Source organism: Gracilinanus agilis, chromosome 2 (genome assembly GCF_016433145.1).
Source record: "Gracilinanus agilis isolate LMUSP501 chromosome 2, AgileGrace, whole genome shotgun sequence".
Classification (NCBI taxonomy): Eukaryota; Metazoa; Chordata; class Mammalia; order Didelphimorphia; family Didelphidae; genus Gracilinanus; species Gracilinanus agilis.
Window position 1 is genome coordinate 97,173,195 of NC_058131.1, and position 19,111 is coordinate 97,192,305.

At 35.5% G+C, this 19,111-nt stretch overlaps 1 protein-coding gene across 2 annotated transcripts in view; it reads left to right on the top strand.

The window, feature by feature from the left end:
* Nucleotides 1-18,587, top strand: part of FOXN2 (forkhead box N2) — a 44,152-nt gene extending 25,565 nt beyond the window's left edge. Inside the window, exons 4-5 of one of the 2 annotated variants that reach the window (XM_044660657.1) lie at nucleotides 17,163-17,231; nucleotides 18,070-18,587. In XM_044660657.1, coding sequence (XP_044516592.1) covers nucleotides 17,163-17,231; nucleotides 18,070-18,587 — 587 coding nt within the window. The remainder of the gene's footprint in view (nucleotides 1-17,162; nucleotides 17,232-18,069) is intronic. The other variant, XM_044660658.1, reaches the window with a different exon arrangement.
* The last annotated feature ends 524 nt before the right edge of the window (nucleotides 18,588-19,111 follow it).

Below are 19,111 nucleotides of genomic sequence, written 5' to 3' on the forward strand. Positions count from 1 at the left end.
CTATGTGCAAAAATGTGTGTCATTCGACACAATTAATCCATTGACTATGAAGAAGTGGATAGTTTTCATCTTCATCTCTTCTCTGGACTCATCATTGATTATTGTATTGATCAGAGTTAATAGATCATGAAAAGCCATTAAGAAAAATGATAAAATCTTTAACTTCTGTCTTGGAATCAATACTAAGTATCAGTTCCAGGACCTGGCCCTCTTTCCATTGAGCCACCTATCTGCCCCACGAAAAGGCATTTTTAATGAAGTTGTAAAATCAAAGGCAGGGACATTCCACTTCGTATCCCCATTTCAACTTAGAACTTTTGACAAATTGATGCTTTAAATTTTCTTTGTAAAGTGAGGGACCTTAAGCCTCAAATATGCCTTAAACACTATGTAGCTATGTGCCCCATGGCACATTTCTTAAACCTGTTTGCCTAGCACTTGCCCTTCTAGCTTAGAGTTGTTACTAAGACAGAAAGTAAGGATTTCAAAACCTTATAACTTATTTTTAAAAATTAGAAAACATTGGAATAAATAGAGCTTTTCTTTAATGTGATAAATGATGTCTATCTAAAACCATCAGCAAGCATTATTTGTAATGGACATAAAGTCCTCAATAAGATCAGTGTTGAAGGAAGGATGCCCATAATCACCACTACTATTTTTTTTAACCCTAATCTTCTTTCTTAGAAGTGATACTATGTATCACTTCCAAGGCAGAAGAATGCTAAAGGCTAAGCAATTGGTATTAAGTGACCTGTACAGGGTCACACAGCTAGGAAGTGCCAGAGGCCAAATTTGAACCCAGAATTTCCCATCTCCAAGCCTGGCTCTTTTCCCACTGACCTACCTAGTTGCCCTACTACTACTATTTAATGCTAAACTAGAAATGCTAGTTATAGCAATAAAAGCAGAAAAAGAAATTGAAGGAATAAATAGGCAATAAGGAAACAAAGTTATCACTGTGCAGATGATATGATAGTATATACATAGAGAACCTCAGGGAATCAACCAAAAAACTGATAGAAACAATTAACAACTAGCAAAGTTGCAGGATACAAAATAAACCCACATAAATCAGCATTTCTGTTAACCACCAACAAAGTCCAGCAGCAAGAGATAGAAAAGAAAATTCCATTTAAAACCATTATTGACAGTATAAAATACTTGGGGTATACCATTACTAAAACAAACCCAGAAACTATATGAACACAATTGCAAAACACTTTTCACACAAATAAAGTCAGACCTAAACAATTGGAAAAATATTCATTGTTCATGGACAGGCTGAACCAACATAATAAAAACAACAATCTCACTTAAATGAATTTACCTATTCACTGCTTTATTCAGTCAAACAACCCAAAAATTATTTTATAGAACTAAAAAAAAAATAACAAAATACATCTGAAAGAACAAAAGGTTAAGAATATCAAGGGAATTAATGAAAAAGAAATATGGAGGAGGGAGACTAGCCATACCAAAGCTCAAACTATACTATAAAGTGGTAATCGTCATAACAACCTGGTATTGGCTAGTAAATAGAGTAATGGGTCAAGGAATAGGTTAGGTAGTCTATACACAGTAGTTAATGACTCCAAAGATCTAGGCATTAGGGGGAAGAACTTACTATTTGACAAAAACTGCTATGAAAACTAGAAAACAGTATGCCAGAGATTTGGGATAGACTAACATCTCACTCCATATATCAAGTTTAAAACGTATAGTTGATCTAGAAATAAAAGATTAAATAAATGAATTAGAGGAACATAGAATAGTTTACCTGTCAGACTTATAGATAAGGGAAGATTTTATGGCCAAGCTAGACATAGAGAACATTGCAAAAAAATACAATGGATAATTTTAATTACATTAAATTAAATTAAAGAGAAGTCGTACAAACAAAACCAATGCAACCAAGATTAGAAAGGAAACAACAAATTGGAAGGGGATGGTCAACAAGTGTCTGTGACAAAGGCCTCATTTCTCAAATAATATAGGGAACTAAGTCAAATTTATAAGAATACAAAGCATTCCCTAATTGATAAATGGTCAAAGGATACGAACAGGCAGTTTTAAGAGGAAAAAGGTCTTATGAAAAAAATGTTCCAAATCACTATTGACTAGAGAAATGTAAATTAAAACAACTCTGAGGGACTACTTTACACCTATCTGATTGACTATTATGACCAAAAAAGGAAAAACGTTGGAGGAAATATAGGAAAATTGGGACACTGATACACTGTTGGTGGAACTGTGAACAGCCATTCTGGAAAGCAATATGTAGAAACGGTGCCCAAAGGGCCATAAAAATATGCATATCCTTTGACCCAGCAGTATCATTACCTCCAAAGAGATCATAGAGAGGGGCAAAGGACCTACGTGTACAAAAAATATTTTTAGCAGCTCTTTTTGTAGTGGCAAAGAATCAGAAATTGAGGGGGGTGTCCATTAAATGGGGAATGACTGAACAAGTTGTGATATATAGTTGTAGTGGAATACCGTTGTGTCATAAGAACTGGTGAATAGGACAATTTCAGAAAAACCTGGAAAGACTTATATGAACTGGTGCAAAGTGAAGTGAGCAGAAGCAGGACTACAGTGGATACAGTAACAGAACTGTATGATTATCAATTGGGAAAGACAAAACTATTATCAACAAAGCATGGTTCCAAGATAACCCCAAGGAATCCAGGACGAAAAATACTATCCATAACCAAGGGAGGAACTGTTGGAGTCAGATTATGATCAAAGCATGCCATTTTTTCATTTTATTTCCTTTATAAGTTTTTTTTTTTATTGTATGTGTGAAATGTCTTTTAAGGCATGAATATATATGTATTACAGTATCGAGTGTTATGTACAGCACTGATGTAACCTATAACAGACTGTTTGCCACCTTGGAGTGGGGAAGAGAATTTGAATTGCAAAACAGGTTAATAGTTGTTAAAATTGTTTCTTTATGTAACTAGGAAAATTTTTATTAAGTTAAAAGACAAAAAATAAAATGTTGAGTGAGTGACTTTAAAAATACCTTCTTAAACACATTCGTTTCTATAGATAAGGAAAACGAGATGCAGATTTTAAGTTTTCCATAGTAAAATAATTCATCTTAACCAATACATTTACTGTATTCTGAGAACTTTTTGTTGGAAGAAATGAAAAGTATTAAATAAGAATTAATGCCTACTTTCTTTGCAATTGAGTGTAGTGGGGGGATACTTATGAATTTCAAGAATTAGAAGGGGTTACACCCCTGAGGCCATCTAGTCCAACTTGTATCTGAACAGGAATCTGGTACAATTTACCAGACCAGTGGATCGCTTAGCCTTAGCCTCAAAACCTTGAGTGAGGAGGTGGCTCAGTGGACTGAGAGTCAGGCCTAGAGATGGGAGGTCCTAGGTTCAAATCCGGCCTCAGACACTTCCCAGATATGTGACCCTGGGCAAGTCACTTGACCCCCATTGCCCACCCTTACCACTCTTCCACCTAGCAGCCAATACACAGAAGTTAAGGGTTTAAAAAAAAACAAAAACTTGAGTGAGGACAATCACACAATCACAGAAGGTTATATTTGGAAGGGATCTCAGCAGCCATCTAATCCAGTTCCAAGGAAATCATCACTATAATCACAATAATAAATGATCGTCTAGTCTTAACTTGAAAACCTTAAATGAGAAGCAATCCCCTAATTTTGAAAATCTCTGATTTCAGAAAACTTTTTTCAAATCAGTCCAAAATATTTTTCTCTGCAACTTAACTTACAGCAATATCTCCTGGTTCTACTAAAGGACCAAACCAAAAGATTTGGAATAATCTTTCTTTTATATAAGAGTTTCTTCCAGTGCTTAGAAGAGAGGTAGAAATCCTTCCAACTTCTTTACCAAGGGCTCTCTTTTCCTTGCTGATTATTACAGGTCAGGAGCTTAAGGACCTGCCCCATCTTGCTCATGATCCTTCTAACACCTTCACACTTAACTTTCCTTTTCCTCTACTCTGGATACCTTCAGACCAGGGCAGACCGGAGTAGGGTTGTCACTATTCTAGGTCTGGGCACACTATTTCTTTTAATGCAGGCCACTACTTTTAAGATTGACTTCGTTTTCCATTGTTTTATTATTTTGACTCCTATACTGCAATATATTGTTTATTTTTATTGAGCTAGCCCCATTTTTAGATGCATTGCCAGCTAGCCATTCTCTCTGATCTTGTAATTTTTCTCCAGTGGAAATATAAGATTTTCCATTATTCTCACTAAATTTTATTTTCTTAGACTCCTATCCATTTCATTTGTATAACAAGGTTGACTTTAATGATCTCTTAGATCATAAGTTCTAAATACTCTTCCTTTTTTGAATATATGATTCAAAAAACATATTGCCAAAGAGAAACTGCAGAAGTAGCACAAAAATTGATTTGTTTGTTTTTTTAATTAGAGCTGTGTATGCCTGGGGGACAAAAGTGGGTTGCTGTGTAGTGAGAACAAGGGATAACCAATGAACAGCCTACATACTTGTCTGCTGATATCCATGAAATGTGAAGAGATCTAGGGGAGAGGCAGCTAGGTTGCACAGTGGCTAGAACACCATACTTGAACCTGGGTTCAAATCTGGTCTCAGACATGTTCTAGCTGAGCAAAATATTTGAGCAGGTCCAGCTGCTATTCCTGACTTCATTTTCTTGAACACCATTTTCACTTCCTCATAGAGTGCAATAGATCCTGTGAAATTACAGAGGTTAAATGTGTGATAGATTTAAAAAATTTTTTTCCCATAGTTATGATTCTTGTTGTCTCCCTCCCCTCAGCCCTCCCCACTTCCAGAGTTGATAATCAATTTCACTGGGTTATACATATATTAGTGTGATAGATTTTTATTTGTGTTGGTTTTTTTTGGGAAATCCATACTAAAATTAAAGCAGTGAAATGGTTGATCTGTTCTACTTTGTATCTATTTGTTGTCTCCTAGTTTCAGCTGTATATACACTTGTAGTTACATGGCTTTGTTGGATCTCAGTTGATATTTTTTATTGACTTGTTTTCAGACTGCTTTTCACTTTTGTGAATTCATATTGCATGTGATCTGCAGTATATTTCATCTTAGCCCACTGTGTTTGGAAAGTAGATGGAATGTTCACTATCTAAGGTGTTTAGGGCTCTTGAACTCATCCTATTGTAGTCACTTTTTTTTTTATGCTGGATAATTTGTTTAAAGAAATGACAGTGATCATAACCCTTTTCTTTCATCTAGTTCTCTTTTTTTCAGAACCATTTTCATTTAAAGATCAAATGGAATTTGCTTTAATTTCCAACATTGTTTCCACTTCACCTTTATCTTTTTCACTATTCAATGACTATACAAAGAGTATACAAAGGCAGCTTGTTATTTCCTTATGTTTAGATATAACTCATTGCTCTTTTTTATGATGCTAAATGGGGCTCACCATGTCCAATCCCTTTCTATTTCTCTTTTCCACAAAAAAATTAGAAGATTTATGATTAATACACAGCCCTTTAGGTTTTCTTTCTTTAATCCTAAACTATCTTTTTAATTGTCCTTCCTGTGTCTACCTTCACATTGTAGTCACCAGGTATCCAGGTATATGTTCAGAGTTTGGAGGACTGACGTTATGTACATACTTTTTTCTGCCTTACGTGGCATCATTGTTATATAAGCTGCAACTATCTTTATGATGTTCCTCTAGCATGATGGTGAACCTATGGCATGGGTGCCAGAGATGGCATGCAGAGTGTTCTCGGTGGGTGCGTGCCCCCACCACATCCCTCCTCCCCTCCTACCCCCCGCCAGAGTTCATTACTAGAAAGGCAGAGAGACTCAGGCAGAGCTGCTTCCCTCCCCCTCTCCAGCACATCTGAGGACATTTTTTCACACCCCCACCCCTCCACCCAGCTGCCCAATGGGAGCGCACAGTGGGTAAGGTGGCTGGCTCATAGGCAGCAGAGCTGGATGGGGGCAGAGTGCTCAGACCACTCCCCTCCACCTCTCTTTACTTGCTAAGGACATTCCTCACTTCACCTGCCCCTCCACCCAGCGGTCCAATGGGAGTGCTTCCTCCCTCCCTTGTGTGTGTGTTGAGGGGGCAGGGCACACAGTATGGGGGGGGGGGCAGCATTCTGTCTCTAAAAGGTTTGCCCATCATTGCTGTAGCCTATGTAAAGATTAATTATCCCTTGAAATAATACCTCTTGCTAACTTTAGGCATGCAGTGAAACCAACTCTGCCGGTTCTTCATTAAACTCTTTCTATTTAGCTCACTTTTACCTCTATGGCACAATGAGACATTGGCATTGGATTTTAAGGGAAGTCATTAAAATCCATCTCCTTTAAAATGGTTGCAAGGTACTTCACCAATTAAAATAAGTGTTTTCAAATATGACAGCAAAGATGGTTTCTATTTAATTTTAAATAATAAAGTAGATGAGTACTATAAATAGAAATTATAAATAAATTCCACTTGAAGATTGTTATTATCTTCTTTCTAAGACTCCTAAGATCATACTTTGTTCAAAACTGATGTATTCCAAGGTTCTTTGATTACTACAGCTTTGGGGATTTTTTAAGGAGGTTTCACACTTATTAAACTTAATGCATTTTAAAGTATGAGGACTCCTTTTAATTTAAAAAAAGTCTTCATATTCCCTAAATAGTAGTTGTAATATTAGAATCTCTTGATCAATAAATGACACCGCTGCTACGAATTCAGCTATAAATTCTAATGCATTTGTATTTAATCACAGTAGCATCTGCATACATTTGGCAACTAATAATATGAAAAAAAATTATTAGTTCAATCTATAGAAAATAATTTGCTCATTATACTAAGCCCTGATGCATATTTTGTTGGCATTAAGCCAAAATAGCAATGCTTATTAGAATATTTACCTGTAGACCCCTTGCAATAACTCTTCTTTTAATCTTAGCTTCCTTTAAATTTCATATGCACTAAAAGCATCCATTTTAAGTTAAAATTATATCTATATCTTAATCCTGCATTAAAGGTATACCCACGTTGTTAATCCCCAGTTAGGGTTGGTAATGCTCAGCATTCACCTTCTCGTCCTGCTTTCATGCCATTGAGTACTCCTGGAGAAAGTCATGGAATTGTGCCAATTGTGTCTACTATATATAAACTCATGTTATTTACCCTCCACTATGCCAAGATTGCTACATAGTGGTTTTTTAAAATTTATCTTGTATTATACTTCACATTGTAATTATTTTAGAAGTTTTGCAGCTTACCTTAGCTCTATAAATATCCCTTTCATTCTCAGTTGGTGGTCTTGTTTCTTACTTTAGAAGATGAAGGGCCTTTAACATCAATTTCATCAACTTTCTTCTTAATACATTTCAGATCCTTTCTTTACCTATGCTTTCCTTTCTTCCTTATTTCTCAGAGGAAGAGAACTTCCTTGAACTCTTCTCCACTTGCAAAACCATTAGCCATCCTTACTTTCTCTCCTGAATATCTTCAGCATCTTTTTTTTTTTTTAGCCCTTTTCTCTGCAACTAGGTTTAGGTTTTCACAATTCTAAAAATAATTTTGGTTCCACTCTGCTTTCCCTTTATTTTTATCCTATCTTTGCCTTTCTCTTCATTGCCAATCACGTAGAAAAGGGTAGGCTACATTAAATATCTACTCTGTCATTCACAATTTGCTTCTCTCCATACCACTCTACTAAAACTGCTATCTAAGTTTACTTGTCACCCAGTCTGGTAGCCTTTTTACCTTTCTTTTTTCTCTCTGCAGTTTTTGGTACTTGACCACCTTTTTATTCTTGATTTCTTCTGCAATGCACTCTTAGGTATCTAATTGTTTTGGGTATATCTTTTATCTCTTGCTCCTCCTTGCTAAATGGAAATCTCTCTCCAATTCTTTGATCTTCATTCTTTTCTTTTTGTATCTTTCATTCAGTATTTAAGTGTAGAAGGCAGTATGTAAGGCACAGGAGAGATAAAGGAGAAAGTTTCAATCATTCCTTACTGTCTACCTAAATAAAGTTTGAATTCCTTAGCTTGATATTTATGGTCTTTTACATTCTAGCCCCAGATATGACTCTAATTCCTATAACTATATTCTAGGAGGCAGTTAGGTATGTGGGATAGTGGGTAAAGTGATTGACCTAGAAGATCTGAATTCAAATCCTGTCCTAGATGCCTGCTGGCTGTGTGATAGCAATCTGCATATGTTGCCTTATCTGTAAATTAGGACAATAATAGCACCCTACCTCCCAGAGTGCTAGGATTAAATGAGATAATATTTGTAAAGGATTTTACTAACCTTAAAGTTTTATCTAAATGACAATAATTAATAAAAGTAGTAATAGTATACCTGAATTATTCATCATAGCTTAAGATATTCATATTTCTTTTTTAATCATACCTCTAAATATATGCTTTGTTCAAATCATTCCTATATATAAAATGGACTCCTAATTAATTGCTCTATCTCAACCCCAATCTTTCCTTTTTGAAATCTTTCTTTTCCAATGCCTGGTTTAGATACCACTCAACTCCTCTATAAAACTAGTTGGGAGTCATAGTCAGAAAGGAACTCGGGGAATAGAGTAAAAAAAGAACTCATAGCATTTTATAGGTTTATTCAATATTCCTTTTTTTTCCTATTTTTATTTGTGTAGTTGTTACTTATTTTAGTTAGCTGTTATCCCTTGCTTGAATGTATACTTCTTTATGGCAGGGAATTGTGTAAATGGAATTAGCTCATCCTCATTCATAGTTTACTCTAGCCATCAGAAATAATGTCACCCCACCCAACTTAGAATTAATTGGGATGGGGAAGGTCTGTTACCCACAAGTGATAGTAAGTAACAAATCAAAAGCAAAGGACTGCCCTTTGGGCAGTCCTAAATAGTGTTGAGGCTGCCATTTGTCCACCCGAAATTGGAGGTGGATGCAGGAAGTGACGAATAGATGCTATCTTTTAAATATGATGGTAACTTCCTGTGGAGGAGTTGGCGCTTTGAATTTGGTGTAGAAGGATCTCTGGCAAGACCTCAGACTGCTTCCCTCTGAATTGTCACGTGGGTAAGTTAGGCTGACTTCCTTTCTCCTCCCTTGGGGTTTCTGGAGGCTCTACCCTCAAGGAGGCCTCTCTTGCCTCTCTAATTGTAAAAGGCCTTGTGGCTAGAAGCCTTGTTTAATTAACCTCTGTGCTCCTCTGTTGGGGCCTCTAATTTCTCACCTGGTCTGGACCTCTGGTCCGGGCCAGTTTCTCTCTCTCAATTTCCCTACCTTCAACCTTCCTAATTGTAAATAAACTTCCATAAAAGTCATCCTGACTTGGTTCTATTTTAATTTGAAATTGCATTAGTTTGCTTTCTGGCTACCATACCATATACATTTAGTTTTAACTCTTACAGAATCTTGCCTTATTTGGCTTTGTACCTCTCACAGAGCCTTTCACATGGTGAATGCTTGATTAAGTGGACAATATTAAAAAGCTAACTTTTCAAGAAGGTGGAAGGTTATATAAAGTTTTGAGTAAGAAACTAAAGATCTTGGGGACATAGCTTTGTTTCTATCACTGATACCCATTTAAGACTAGGAATTCAGAAGGAAAAGGCAATTTGAGAACAGTTGGTTAAGAAGATGATGTTTAAGAATAAGATTTGGATTTATGAACCATGGATTAAAGTATAGGAATGACAGATAGGCTTCCAGCCAGGGATAGAGGGCTAGTATGAAGGTATTTTCCTAGAATATTACATTCAAAAGAGCTTTAAAATGAAAAGGAAATGGGGGGGGGGGGGGAAAGTGTCTATATATATTTACCAAGCTAAATGCCAAAGAGAATAGCTAGAAAGAGAATAATATCAAGCATTACTCCAACTTTTCTTCACCAAAAGTCCACAGGAGACAAAACTGAGAAATTCTGAGTTTTAAAAACTCATTCTCTTATGTTTACAGAAATATGCAATGTAACAAGCAATATTCACTAGAAATCCTAGAGAGTTAAAGAGGCAAATTTGACAGGGACCATATCATTGAGAGTTGATGGAATTAGACCTTTGACTAGTATATAATTGGAATAAAGTACCATGGTAAAAATATTTAGCATAGGTAAAGTTGGGGCCTAGTGTTTCATGATAACAATCAATATGTTTTAATAAAATACACTTATGAGCAAAATCAGGAAATAAGGGGGTGACTTGGTGAAAATCTTTTGTGTAAAAATCAATAGATGCAGAAAAGAAAAAATATGGCCATTAGAGTATGCTTAGATCACTTGACTGGACCCAAAGAGGAAATGGATGTTTTTGGGAAACAGATTACAGCTCTGACCCAGAGGCATTTTTATATTATGGTGTGGGACTTCCATTATTCAGACTCCTACTGGAGCTAGCTATCTTTCTGTCCAAATAAGAGGTGCTAATAATTTCTTGACCTCAGCAATGGGTTTAAAAGGTATGAGCTCAAACAAAAGCAAATTCCATATTCATTGTCAAAGAGAAAGAAATTACTGGGATGGAAATACTATGAATCTTTTTTTTAACTCTTATGTATTAGTTCTAAGGTAGAAGGAGACTGGTAAGAGCTAGGCAATGGAGGTTAGTGACTTGCCCAGGGGTCACACAGCCAGGACGTGGTTTGAGTTCAGATTTGAACCGAGGACCTCCTGTCTCCAGGCCTGGCTCTTTATCTATTCAGCCACCTAATTGCCCCCACAACGATATGAATCTTGGGGAAAATCATTTCAAAGGTGGAGAAGATCTCGACTAGCTAGTCTAAACCAATCTGAAGAAGAATCCCTTCCACAACATATCAGACATCCTACTTCAAGCTATTGGATCAAGGTGAACTTACTTCCTTCTAACATAATCCTATACCACTTTAGGAGAGCTCAAATTATTAGTGATTTTTTTCCCTTGAGACCCAGATTAATATTCTTGCAACTTCCATCCATTGCTTCTGTTCCTTTTTACTAGAGCCAAGCAAAACAAATCTAGTCATCTTCCAAATATCAGAATTTGGAATACTCAAAAGCAGCTTTCTAGTTTCCCTTACCTCAAGTCTTCTCCAGGCTAGAGATCACCATGCTCATGAATTCTCCTGACCTGAGTTTGAGGCCTTTCATTATCCTGCTTGACCTTCTGAACATTTTATCAGTACACTCCAGTTTATGAGTACTCTTCCTAAAATGTATTACCCAGAATTGAAAGATGTTCATTTATTCTTATTCAAACATTCTTATCATGATAGAGTACATGGAGACTATCACCTTATCTTTCTTGGCTTCCATAATAGGCCATTGACTTATGTTGAGCTTGCTGACTGACCATTGCATCTTAGAATGGTGATTGAAGAGATGAAATGTGGATTCTTCTGAAAAGCTCATTAAATTTTGGGACAACAGATTGCAAAGGCTCACTATACTATTAGGGGGAATAGATTGGGGTAGAGTCAATTCTAAAGATATTTCATTCAACAAATATTTTTTAGATGCTTACTGTGTACTAAGTACTGTAAAAGCATAGCGAAACAATTCCAATGAAGGGGGTAAGGAAGAATACATAGATGGTACATATACCAGTCAACTTAAATTTTTTAAAGACATGCAAAAAATGAAAGCATGGAAAAACAGTAGAGGATGAATACAATAGCCTGACACAAGATTGTAAGATTAGAGTTGATTGCTAAGTTCGAGCATCAACTAAAGATAGTAGGGGGAAAGTTAAGAATTAACAAATGGATTGAATTTTTTTTTAAGCTTTATTTGAGAAATGAGGTAGACAAAGAAAAAGATCACTGCTTTGGGTGGATGGGAAGATGACAGCTGATTAAGAGAAGACAATTGTTCAACTTTTCTTTCCTTTTTTTTCTTCATAGGAGAATAGTCTTTTGGTTGGAAAGGACAGAGCAAAAATGACTCATAAGGACTTGATACTCAAGATAAATAATGAAATTTAGTAAGAGAGAAACTAGCTGACTTTAAATTCAAGTTTCCTGATTCAAATCAACAAAACTCAGTTTTAGGTATCATGATCTATCACTTCAGGCGCTAGGTTGAGCTGACAAACTAACCTTGGACAAGTCTGTTAGCTTCTCTGAACCTTATCTTCTTCATTTGTAAAGGAGAAGTTTGGACTTGGTGACTTTTCCAAGTCCTTTTCCAGTCTAAATCTGTGATCCTATATATCCTAGATACTGAACAGATTAGCAGGTGTGATTTCTGAGAACCATGTTATCAGGGATTTTTGAAAGGTCAGTGGGGATGGGAGAAAATATGATAGGATTGTAGAATGTCCTGGTTTCAGAAAACAGGAAAAGGATGGAGTCAGCAAAATTCTAGAATGTATTATTAAAAGGTATGTTTAGTGAATGTTCAGTCAAAGAAACATGGATCATAAAAGATTAATGTGGCTTCATTCAAAGTCAGCCATATCAAATTAATCTGATTTTAGGGGAGGAGGGATGTGGTTACCAAATTACAGCCAGGTCTTGATTAGTATGAATAATAAATCCTACAAAGTGGTAATATGTGTTTGAATTCACAATATTTGAAATATGATTATGTGAAATATAGTCATTTGTTCATTTGACCAATGGATGTATGAAGTGTGAATTCATTTGTTGGGGGTAGGGGAAGCATTCACTATTCACATTAATCAGGACTTGGCCATGTATGTTTATTTATATTTTATTAAGAAGTTTGGTGATTTCACATAGTATGGGAAAGGAATTTGGGGCTAGGTGAATTCTGAACTGACCAGACCCACCAAATTATCATTAATTTTCCATATCAGTTTGCAAGGAAGTCTCCAGTGTCTTGCCCATGAATCTCTGAATGACTCTTTGCTTTAACTTTTTTTTTTTTTGGTCAACAGTTTGGTATAAATGACTAGATGGCATGCTAATACAATTTTCAGATGTGTTGGTTGAAGGAATTTGGTCTTTAAAGGTTGAAAAACAGACATGTTCATATCTGCTTATGGTTTGCTAAGGCTAGACTTCTTGATGCCTCTGTTGCACAGCATTTGCACAATACCCTGAGACTTTGAACCTTCTTATAATTAAGAACCGTCTTATAATTTCATTGGTGAAGTCCCTTGTGTCCACTTATATTCTGCCAGATTCATTCCTCATTCCTTTTGACATACTCTCACTACCTCTTAGTCTTCCTATCCCTCTAGAATTCCCATTTACAGAAGAACTCCTCTTCTCTAACCCTTGCTATCCAGTCCTTCTCATTCCCATCCACCACTCATTTTCTGCTATATCCAACAATGTCCCAGTGTTTAGATCTTTCCTCCCTTGCCACCATTCTTAGTAAGTTCTGTAATGATCAGACTTCTTTCCATTTTAGGCCTTTTCTGATTAGATTCTGACATTTTATACTCCTTGCTTTGCACTTCTTTTTTTTGCCCACTTTTTCCTTTCAACTTTTTCAACCAATCCAGATCCTGTGGGTTGTTATCAACAATGTCCACCCTCCCCTGTGTACTAAGTACTGAGGGTACTGTTTAACTCCCAATGAATTTAATGCCTGACTTACCACCCCACCTTCAAACTCAGTAACTTCAACCTATATGTTCAATCTTAAATATCTTGACTTCTCAGTTCCTCAATCTATCCAACCTCCACAACCTATTTCTTTTATTCAACTTTAGCTTCATACAAACATACATAGTCATACCCTTAATCTTGAAATCATTCATAAGTGTTCTGTGTCCTTCAAGTTCCAGAATTCCAAAATCCTCTGATCATTTATTCTATCTTTCCATATGCCTCACAAAACCCATTTGACTTCTGATTTCTCCTTACCTCAACACTTCATCAGAGCGTCACTCTGACTCTTTTTTTTTTTTTTTTAAACCCTTAACTTCTGTGTATTGCTCCTAGGTGGAAGAGTGGTAAGGGTGGGCAATGGGAATCAAGTGACTTGCCCAGGGTCACACAGCTGGGAAGTGTCTGAGGCCAGATTTGAAACTAGGACCTCCCATCTCTAGGCCTGACTCTCAATCACTGAGCTGCCCAGATGCCCCATGACTCTGACTCTTAGAATCATTTCTTTCTGAAATTTATCTTTTCAAGAAATTGACTAGAAAAATGTACAAATTTGGTGACATTTGATATAATGTATTTTTATTTTTGGTGGGGGTCTATGAAATTATTTTTTGTTGGAATCTTGAAATCTGAGTCTCAATTTTCAGGAAGCCCAATAACTCTTAGGCTATTTCTCTTAGTTCTGCCCTTCAAATCCATTATCTTTTCTTTAAAAGTTTACAAGTGGTATTATTCTTGCTTGATTTTTTTTTTCTTTTTTGGTGATTTCTTCTATTCCATCTTCAAGCAAAATAGTTTTACTTCATAATTCTTTATATTTTCCATAGGTATTTTCTAAATTATTCCATTTCATCATCATCTTTTTCTCATTTGTTTTTTGCTAATTTTATTTTTCTCTTCATTGCATTTATTCAAGTTGATGTGGTTTATTATAGTTTCAGTTTTATTTCTTTTTTTTTTTTTTTTTTTAATGATCCATCACCTTGTGGTATATGAATGTAATGGAATATATATTTTTTAAACCCTTAACTTCTGTGTATTGGCTCATAGGTGGAAGAGTGGTAAGGGTGGGCAATGGGGGTCAAGTGACTTGCCCAGGGTCACACAGCTTCAGTTTTATTTCTGATGTTGTTCTTGGTATTATTTTCCTTTTGCCGTCTTGAGTTAATTTTAATCCATAACATTTGTTCATCAAAGTGTTTTTTTTTCCTTCGATGGTTTTCTGAAAAAAATTTCTTTAGAAGTTTTCTGATTATCTTAACTTTTTTCTATTTATTTTTAAGGATGATGCTGATTAGCTGGGCTTTTATAATTTATTTTACTCTCTTCCCTCAAGTTATAGCTGTATTGAACAATATGGGTAAAGTTTTAAAGTTTAGCTTAAATTCTAGTTTAAAGTTAGAAAATTTGACTTGACGGATAAAACTTTTAGAAACAATTGTATGCTTCTTAATGAAAATTGATGTCGAATTGTTCATTCCTGTTATCTCTATCAAATTAGTAAACCTGGCCATTAAAATTTAAGAAAGTTTCCCTGCAATGACTTTGGAATAGATAAAGCAATATTTTTATTACCCTTTAAGTTTTACCATACCACATTGAAGAAGAGTGGAGGAGTTAGTTTCCTGTGCTTTGAATATTGTTTCAAATTGAAATTATGTAATATGAAATATTTGTTTTTATTTAGTCATTTTTAGATTCCTTCATTTCATTTTTTTTAAGGTGAACAATTATTTTGAGTAGGCTGATTACCAATGTGAACTGATAAAGCCTAGTTTGACTGGTCCCTAGTCCCTAGAATTGCTTATTTACTAAGTTTTAATTGCCCCAGAGACCAGACATCTCCTTATCCTAGTTGCTTTTGTGTTGTGACACAATTATTGAGTTAACTTAACTACCTATTCCTTATTAGGTAATTCAGAGAATGCTCTCATTTCAGTGGTCCAAACTTTTTTCACTGCCTTGTCTCACTAATGATGAGACAATCCCCTCTAAGTGCCATACAGCTCTTTGGTGCTAATGAACTAACACTTTGCACAATCTTGCACTTACTCCATTCTCTGTCATATCATAATTATTTGTGTCCACATTCCATTTATTCTGATAGATTACAAATTCCTATAAACATAATAGGCACAAAATAAATGTTTTAATGAACATATAAATAGATTGATACTGAGATCACAGTAGCATTCTCTCTTACATGGACGACTAATTCTGCAACAATTTATCATCTTATGAATGCTCCTGCACAAAGTTGCATTTGTACTTATGTGAAAAGATATTGCTTTTTAGCTGTTTTTATGTTGTTACCTATTATCTTGTAGCTTCATGAAGCATAGTCTGAAACATTGGATTTCCCATATATTTGTGGTTGTTCTTTGACTTACCTTCTTCATCTGTGATTGAACTGTTAGCTCTTTGAGGGCAAAGTCTATTTTTTGCATTTTCCTTTGTACCCTCAGTCCTTAGCACTGACTTGGCATGTATATAGTAGTCATTTAGTAACTGTTGACTGATTGACTCTTTTTATGTAGTCATTATAACTGATACATGATGCTCATAATAACTGAGGATTGTGCATCATATGCCTGTTAGGAAGTTAGGAAGACTCATCTTTCTGAGTTCAAGTTTACAGTTTGAGGGAAAGTCACAGACATGAGCCCAAGAATTAATTTCTTTTAGGAAGTTAGGAAGGCTCATCTTTCTGAGTTCAAGTCCAGCCTCAGACACTTAATAACTGTGTGAACCTTGCAGCACTTGACCCTATTTGCCTTAGTGTCATCATCTGTAAAATGAACCAGAGAATGAAATGGGAAACCACTTCAGTATCTTTGGCAAGAAAACCCCTTATGTAGTCATGAAGTATCAGAAATGACTGAAAATGACTGAAAAACAACAAAAACCATGTGAAGTATCATCATTTCCATTTTAAAGTTTAACTTCAGAAAAATTGATTAATTGGTCCAAGATCACAGAGCCAGTGAGTACCTAAATTGGGATTCTAACCCAGGTCTTTTTGATTCTACCTCACAAATAATTTTTATATTTGTAGGTAAGAACATTATTGTTCGGTCATGTTAGTTATGTTCAATTTTTCTTGACCCCGGTAGGGTTTTTCTTAGGAGAGGTACTCAAGTGGTTTGCCATTTCCTTCTCCAGCTCATTGTATAGATAAGGAAACTAAGGCAAAAAGAGTTAATTGACTTGCCCAGGGTCACATAGCTATTGAGTATCTGAGGCCAGATTTTAACTCAGGAAGATGTCTTCTAACTAAAGGCCCAGCATGCTATCCACTATGTCTCCTTACTGCCATTATTTATAGCAAAAGACTGTCATTGACAAATTAATTAATTTTACACACTTGACTGTTTGAGTTTCCTGAACAGTGAAGTTTGCAGAAATTAATTCTTGAGCTTGTGTCTGTGATTCTCCCCCAAACTGTAAACTTAAAAGCAAATACTTTGTATTTTATGCTAGCTCATGATCAGAGAGCAGTATTAAGGCTTCAACATAGACTTCAATATTATTTTAAAATTATTAATGTATCTGTCATATTTTTAAAAGATAATTCTTTGAACAGTTTTGTAAATATTATTAATAATATTAACTTTTTCTTTACAGAATCTGATATTGATGCAGCCACTGCAATGATGCTTTTAAATACATCAATTGAACAAGGAATTTTAGAATGTAAGAACTCATTTATTATTATTATTATTATTATTATTATTATTATCGTTTATTTATTTTTTACTGTAGAGCATTTGGGGCTTTTGAATAATTTCTGTTAGAATGTTGAGTATTTAATGTTTCGTTTTAAGACCTTAGATTTCTGTTGCTCTCTGTTCTGTTTGAAGCAAGCTGTTTTTGTTTGCAATATTAATTTTATAATAGAGCAACGGATTTAGAAACTAGCAAGACCTTAGAATTAATCTAGTCCAGCACCTTCATTTTGCAGATGAGAAAATCAAAACTCAGAAAATTGGACAATTGCATCCGTAATTGTAACACATATCTAATCTAAGATCCTTTTATTACAACAGTGTCCTTACCCACAAATATAAAAAATGTTTGTGGACATAGAGTCAGAAAAACCTGGGTCAGAATCCCAACTTCAGCACTTAGTGGTTCTGTGATCTTGGGCCAGTTAAATAGTTTTTCTGAAACTAATCTTTAAAATGGTAGTGGTGACTTGACATGGTTTTTGTTGTTATTCAGTCATTTTCAGTCATGTCTAACTTCATAACCACATGAGGGGTTTTCTTGGCAAAGATACTAGAGTGGTTTCCCCATTTCATTTCTAGTATCTTTTGCATTTTACTGGGTTGTAATTTTCAAGTGCACCAATAAATGGTGAAATGAACAGCATTTTGAGAAAATTAGGTACAATTTTAATCATATTTAATTTGTTCTACAGAAGAAGCTATGTAAATCCAAATTAATAAGTATGGTTGTCTCAACAAGAAAATCCTATGTATAAATAACAGAAGTAAATGTTTTATTCATTGATTGAATTGGTTTTATGCAGGTGAGAAGCCCCTGCCACTCAAAACAGCTTTGCAAAAGAAAAGGAGTTTTGTTAGTGCATTTAACCATCCCAGTGCCATAAATTTACAAGAGAATGATTCTGCAGTCAACAATATTGATCCAAAGGAGGATCACAATTACAGCGCAAGCAGCATAGCAACACAGCGCTGTGCATCCCGCTCCAGTGTGTCTTCCTTATCTTCTGTTGATGAGGTGTATGAGTTTATCCCAAAGAATAACCTTGCAGGAAGTGATGGCAGTGAAGGATTTCACAGTGAAGAAGATACAGACATTGAGTATGAAGAGGACCCTCTTGGAGACAGTGGCTATGTATCACAACCATGTGCAAATACCTCTGACAAAGTCCGGCCCATCAAGAAGCCTAAGAGAGAGTCATGTCAGGAAATCGATGAGGAGCTTAAAGAGGCCGCTGGATCTCTGCTGCACCTTGCTGGAATCCGCACATGTCTGGGTTCCCTAATAAGTACTGCAAAGATCCAAAAGCAAAGGAAAAAATAGTAATGCCTGATAGTGTGAATTTTTTTTTTAATGTGGCAATACTCTTCTACTTACTCTTCACAAGGGAGATCAAAGCCATAATGGACTTTAGTGGGGAGGGAAGGTAGGGGGAGGGGGAAGGTGTGCTAATTACCTATTTTCCTTTATACTTCTATGATTTTTTTTAATCACTGCAATTAGGGTCATGCTTACCTAGGACTGGGCCAATCAATGCATGATTGTAGTGCTAATAGAATAATTTTTCTAATCATTGATTTGGAGATTTGGAAACCTTCCACAGAGAAATCCTCAGGCTCCCACTTAAGACTGTAGACAGAATTTTTTCCGCATAAATATCTTCTGTTGATGTAGCAAAATGGGATAACTTGCCACTCAGTTTAACAGTTTTTCCATCCTTTTTAACCACTTAGACAAGTGGATGAATTGACAAAAAATTATATTTCCTTTCCACCCCACTTATTCACCAATGTAGAATCTTTTTAGTGATTGCTTATTGAGACACAAACCAAGTGGGGGAAAGTTAA